General features: G+C 44.8%; 1 protein-coding gene across 1 annotated transcript; it reads left to right on the top strand.

Annotated features, from left to right (window-relative positions):
• Nucleotides 1-3,013: 3,013 nt before the first annotated feature.
• rtn4rl1 (reticulon 4 receptor like 1) lies at nucleotides 3,014-5,833 on the top strand (the record flags this gene model as incomplete). Its single annotated transcript, XM_022759724.1, has 2 exons — nucleotides 3,014-3,478; nucleotides 4,134-5,833. Coding segments are annotated over 2 exons (1,359 nt in total), but the record flags the coding sequence as incomplete, so codon positions are not given.
• Nucleotides 5,834-6,427: the final 594 nt, after the last annotated feature.

Raw genomic sequence — 6,427 nt, 5'->3', positions numbered from 1 at the left:
CATTCTCCTTTCCAAAAACACATTATCTCTCTTTCAGAGCCGCTCCTTTATTCTGCCAAATTCCAATAGGCACTATTGGCATATATATGCTCCGTCGTGTCCAAAGCTATTTTTATAATACAATTTGGGCTGAATGGCTCATTGTGTGAGCGCACAATGTAGTTATGACACACATTAATTTCTTACATTTTCATTTAAGGACAGCATTCCCACACAATACCTATTTTTTCCTCTGTGCTTAAAAAACAGTCTCCCAACTCGAAGCTCTGTAAACAAGTGTCATTCAGCCTTTTATGCTTGTCACACTGACATGATCTGCCCCATTCAGTTCCAAACCTGACGTATGCGTTACTGCTTGAGACTGTATAGAGAGCTTATACACATACACGTATTTGTAACACTGTGACGTGAGGATGCATACGCGCATTTTCGTTACCAGCTGTATTTAAAGAAGTGTTTGGCGGCGTAAATACATGGGTGCTGAGATGAGTGAGCTGGCAGGTGTTACAGTCTCCAGTGGAAGCGCATATTATGCCAGCTGCAAACGAGAGCACAGATGCCCTCAGTGTTGCTGAAAACAAGGAAAACTGTGTACGCTCCTCTCCAGTCACTCAATCTGCATGCAGAGATTGGATGAGATACTTGCAGCATCTAAAGAGCATCCACATCATAAGTTCACGTCTTCCAAAGCCTCCACAGGGATTCACGTTAAAAGATTATGTTCATAGGCAACAAAAAGAGGAAGACATTATACCCTATATCTACCATGTTCTCATTCTCGATGTTTTTTCCTCTGCAAAGAGAGAGGGGTTTTTGGCAAAGCGAGTGAAAACAGCATTTTTAGAGGAATAGATTAAGCAGGGTAAAGAATCTATTACTTTGTCCTGACAAGCTGAGGAGAGTGAGAGGAGAGGAGGCGCATCCTTATGTGTCCAACATGATTAGCAGATCACTGATTCAAACCGCCTCACTATCTAGGCAGCATCTACATTCTCATTCCCTCGCTTTCCTTGTGTATCACGCTTATCAATGTCTGTCTCTTGCCTTCTCAGATCATTTTCCTGTTAGACATCTGGTACCTAATTCTCTGGAAGACATGCATGAAGTAAAGAGTAAATGGAAATAGTTTAAGGCCTTGAATAATATGATCATGGAGTGAAATGATAAGGCAAGTGATTTAAACCAGTCTCATTTCAATTCAGAACAAATGTAAAAGCAAAAGACAGATTCCATTTCTTTTATTTTGTGCATTCTTTATAAAGACAGGAACTCCTGTGAGGGTCAATACCCTAATAAAGTAGGAGCGAATACCAAATTAAATGACTAGAAAGCTGGATCTCAGGTACCTCGGTGGCTGCTGCTTTATGCAAATTTTCCACAAAGAGCAGCTGGAAAATTTACTGTGTCTTGTCTTGCTTATTTATCTGATAAATAAAACAAACCTTTATTTCCCAAGAGTAATGAAAAATGTTCTCACCCATTTACTCAGTCAGCGGGTGCCATGCTTGATACATCTTCATGGAGACAGCGAGTAGAGAGAAAGTACAGTGACAAAATAGTGAAACAGCTTTCCTGTTTGCTCTTGACGGTGTCACAAATGTGGATATAGCCAGCAACAAACTAAACGGATCCATGTCCTGATGCAGGACATGACATTAAAATGAAAAATCGAAATAAAGCCAAGGCCTATTGTAGCACTCTCATGGCACATTATGGTCTCATGCGCAATATTTCACCTGCACATGTGATCACACACTCACGTTCAACCTTTTGACAGTGTTCAACCGTGAAGAATCGCCTCATTTAGTGGGCGCAGTTCTGGTTTATAAGGATGCATGCATTTCCATTGTTGCCCAGTGGCAGGGCTTAACAAATAGGATTAGATCCGTGCACGAGCACACTCCTGTTCAGGTGGCACGCAGCTCCGCGCTCCAGCTCCGCAACTAGACACAGAATTACTGTTAAAGGTCAGTGGAGTCAGACGCTGAATGTCACAGCTTAGCCACAGTTTGGCGAGAAAATACATTCAGATAAATACGCCTGTCTCTTGGTGGAGAGTAATTCTGCAGCTCCTGAATTTCCAGCATAAAAGAGCCAGGATTACAGGGCGTGTTAAAAGGCAACAGAGGCCTATCGATTAGAGGCAGTGAATCTGGCGTCCGCTATGCTGTGAATAATAAATTGAGCAGAAGACAGCCAGGGGTTGTCAGATGGAACTTTCATGATGGGGGGGGGTGAGTTGTGCTCATTTCAGATGAGATTGTGGATAAGTCACATCTCCCATCTCAAGGATCTGGGGAATCATGTCACTGATCAGAAAGCGCCTCAGAGAAGCTTACTACAAGTTTAAATAAGCATTCCATGCCCCATTTAACAACACAAACGGACTGATGACAGCCTCCGCTCACTGCAAAGTAGTGCCAATGGACTCAGGGAAGGGACTGGATTCTTAATAGCACATCTCCCTAAGGTGGCAGAATATTGGAAGGGGGAAATGAAATGGCTGCATGTGTGTCCAATCAGAGTGTTGCACTGGGGATCCAATCAGCCTGACAGGGACATCGTGTGACTCACTGGAGCAGGTGTCATTGTTTGCTCTCTTCAACAGACTCCTCACTGTGGGCCTAAATGAACTCAGTAGATTTTGGCCTGCTAACTGTGACAGAGAAGGTCCATATGTGTGTAGTGTGGTCTGTGCCATGAGCTGAACTGATAAGAGAGAAAATGCTACACATTAGCATGTTAGCATAATGTTGTTTGTATATATGTTTCTCCTTTTCAGGTTTTGAACTAGACAAGAAGTCACTGACTCCAACTTTAAAGTTAAAATGAATTATGCACTTAATTCATTTTCCTTTTTCTTTCCCGTCTCTGTGTGTGTGTGTGTGCGTGTGTGTGATGTATGTCTCTAATCTCTCTCAACCCCTGTGTGTGTGTGTGTGTGTGTGTGTGTGTGTGTGTGTGTGTGTGTGTGTGTGTGTGTGTGTGTGTGTGTGTGTGTGTGTGTTCGTGTGTGCTCACTGCAGGCTGCGGGCTTGAGTTCCTGCTCGTTCTCTGTGGACTCGAGTTTTCCTGGTCGTGCCCTCGTCACTGTATCTGCTACACTGCACCCAGCACCGTCTCCTGCCAAGCCCACAACTTCCTGTCGGTCCCTGAAGGCATTCCTCCTGACAGTGAGCGCATCTTCTTACAGAACAATAAGATCCATCGTTTACTCCGGGGCCACTTCAGCTCCAACACAGTCACTCTCTGGATCTACTCCAATAACATCACGTACATCGAGCCCTCCACCTTCCACGGCTTCACACTGCTGGAGGAGCTGGATCTGGGAGACAACCGCCACCTGCGCTCCTTGGCTGAAGACACCTTTCACGGGCTGAGTCGGCTCAATGCGCTACACCTGTACCGATGTGGACTCAGTTCACTTCCTAATAACATCTTCCAAGGCCTCAGAAATCTGCAGTATCTCTACTTGCAGGTACACTTCATTCACAGTTTGTCTGTGGTTTATTTTACCACTAAGACCCTCGTAGGGCTGTCACTTAAACTAATACCTAATTCATTCTTACACATCCCACGTAGCCTAATCCTAAACTATGTTATAGAGTAAATGTAGTGTATATGTGCAGTGCTGCCTCAAATGAATGACAAGTTAATTTTATTGTAAGGCTGTTGCATTTTACAACAGCAAACAACCTTCCCCACATCCATAATTTTTTGATATCAAATCCAAAATGCTTCCACTGTTCCACACATTGCTCAGATGCTATTATATCAAGATTACCCATTCAGAACTGCTCACCAGTGTTACATAACAACAATAGCCTTGTTTACTAAAGGCAACAGGGCATGCAAATGTGTCAGACAGAACACCCACCACTGGAGTACAAGACACACGCCATTATCACTGAATGAGAATTTTGAATTTGAACGGACGATCACAGTGAATATTTAATTTGTTCCAATGTTGTGTCCAGTTGCTCAGAACAATAGTTCAAACGTGACTGTGTGCGTGTCCGGCTCACAAACTGTGTAGACAAACATTTAAGTTACAGTAATACAATACAATAATATTAGATTGAAAACACTGCGTAATATATAATCTTGTGATTGCATGCTCTGTGTCTCTTCAGGATAATCATCTGAAGTTCCTGCAGGATGACACGTTTATGGACCTCCACAACCTGAGCCACCTGTTCCTGCATGGAAACCGTCTGTGGAGCCTTAACCAGAACACCTTCAGAGGCCTTCGAGCCCTGGACCGACTGCTTCTGCACCAAAACCAGATTGAGTGGGTCGACCGCCTGGCCTTCCATGACCTGAAACGTCTAACCACCCTCTACCTGTTCAACAACTCCCTGATACAGCTGTCTGGACAGTGCCTGGACATGCTGCCCGCCCTAGAATACCTGCGCCTCAACGACAACCCGTGGTCATGTGACTGCAAAGCCCTGTCGCTATGGGAATGGTTGAAGCGTTTCCGAGGTTCAACGTCTTCGGTGGGTTGCCAGGCACCGGCTAATATGGTTGGGAAAGACCTGAAAGAGCTGCGCAAGGAGGACTTCCCCAACTGTTCACCAACTGTTCCTAGCTCTGAGTCCAGAGCCCAGACTAACAATTTATCTGGCACGGTGAATCCGTCTATGAATCGCGGTGTAGCGGTGGGGTCTGGAGGGCAGACCCACATAGTGCACCCCTCGAGGCCCGGCCGTTCTCGGAACTGCACAAAGCCTCGTAACAGGGTGAGCAAGGGGAAGGGTGACAATGAGGTTCACCACTCAAAGGAGGTCATGGCAGACAAGGAGGATTCCTCCCCAGATTTCACAGACGGGGGGAAACATGACCACACGTCCCCAGACGGCACCGTCACAAGGAGGAAGCACAAGTGCACTCCGCGGACCACTGTTCGCCCCCCTAGTGGGGTTCAGCAAGCCAACAATAGGGCAACCTTATCCCAGTCCTTACTACATGTCTACGCCCTCTTTGTGGCCTTGATAACAGCAAATATTGACTATATTCTCCGCTGACCTTCAGAGGGTTTGGCAAATGCTAATCACAAAAAAAAACACAGCCCTCAGACCCTCTCTTGCTCCTGCACTACAAGGCCTGTGTGTCTTTTATGTATGTGTGTGTGAGTGTGATTATATGTGTAAATGTTGTGTAGGGAGCTTTACTGTTCAGACTCAAACAAAGCATCAAACATCTACAACAGAGAGACTCACAGCACAAAAATTGGAGGGACTGAGAATGAAAAGATGAATACAGACCAAGCTTGCACTGCCACTTAAGCCAGTATGATTTCATCTTCATATGTCCTGGCATCTATTTTTTTTAACTTTGGTTTTTCACTCAACTGGAGCTCGGATAACCAAAAGTTGGTGTAAAGAGAGCAAGAGATAACTGAGCAAGTGAAGTAAAACTTCTTAGCCAGTTAGCTCTGAGACAGATGAGCTGGGTCTTCAAGCGCTCCGTCCAGCTTTAATTTTCAGTCCACTGTTTGTAAATCATTAGCAGGAAGGAACAAAATGAAAGCACATAAAAGCCTTCGGTATCGGCCCCATCTTGCTCTCATTCTTCCTGCTGGTCCGTAACAAGCTGCGAGTGCTTCTCATAAACAGAGGTAAAGTGTAAGCATGGCAATAAATTGTTAGTGTCAGAGTCAGACATAAGAATGTGTCATTCTTGTTACAGAATGGAAATCTATAGCCACAGGTGTTTCAAGGCCATAAACAGAACAACCAGTTAGCTCGTACACCGCATGAAGCTCTAACAAATCACAACAACTACTCTCTACATATTGCAGGCTTTTTTTCCAGGTGCTGTTCCAACCTTTCTGCCTATTTTATTTTTTATGTTTTTATTTTACATTTCTGCTTTTTTTTTTTTTTTGATAGACAGTAGAGAGTGACAGGAAAGGCAAGGAGAGAGAAAGAGGGGATGACATGCAGCAAAGGGTCCGGGTTGGAATTGAAACCAGGCGGCTGCGGTAAGGACTCAGCCTTGTTAGTGGTACACACTCTAACAGGTGAGAGACTGGGGCAACCCCCCACCCCTCCCCACCCCCACCCCTTTCTGCCCATGTAACTGTATTTCATATTGCATTTCTGCACACAACTCTGCTTCTATCTTCATTTCCACTTTTCTCCTCCTGTGCAACTGAATAATAAGCTGCTAATTGTCTCAAGACGACGAGGACTGCCATGCGCTATTTTCATTTGCTTGGAAAAACTGTGTGTCTCTGGGAGATCAAGCTGTGAATATTGAAGAGTCTGTCTATATCTCGTGTCAGATGTTGTTCATTTGATTTTTCTAAGACACAAAATGGACCTAGAGATGGATCCCTGCTGCAGGGCCAACAGGAGCCTTAGAGGTCGAGGGTCAGATGGGGCTTTCTCAGTTTCCCAGTGAGGTTGTGCTGAACTGATCC

This window comes from Seriola dumerili, unplaced genomic scaffold, assembly GCF_002260705.1.
Source record: "Seriola dumerili isolate Sdu_G_001 unplaced genomic scaffold, Sdu_1.0 BDQW01000330.1, whole genome shotgun sequence".
In the NCBI taxonomy this organism is placed as follows: domain Eukaryota; kingdom Metazoa; phylum Chordata; class Actinopteri; order Carangiformes; family Carangidae; genus Seriola; species Seriola dumerili.
Note: the sequence above shows the minus strand (reverse complement) of the source record. Positions and strands in the feature narration are given on the sequence as shown.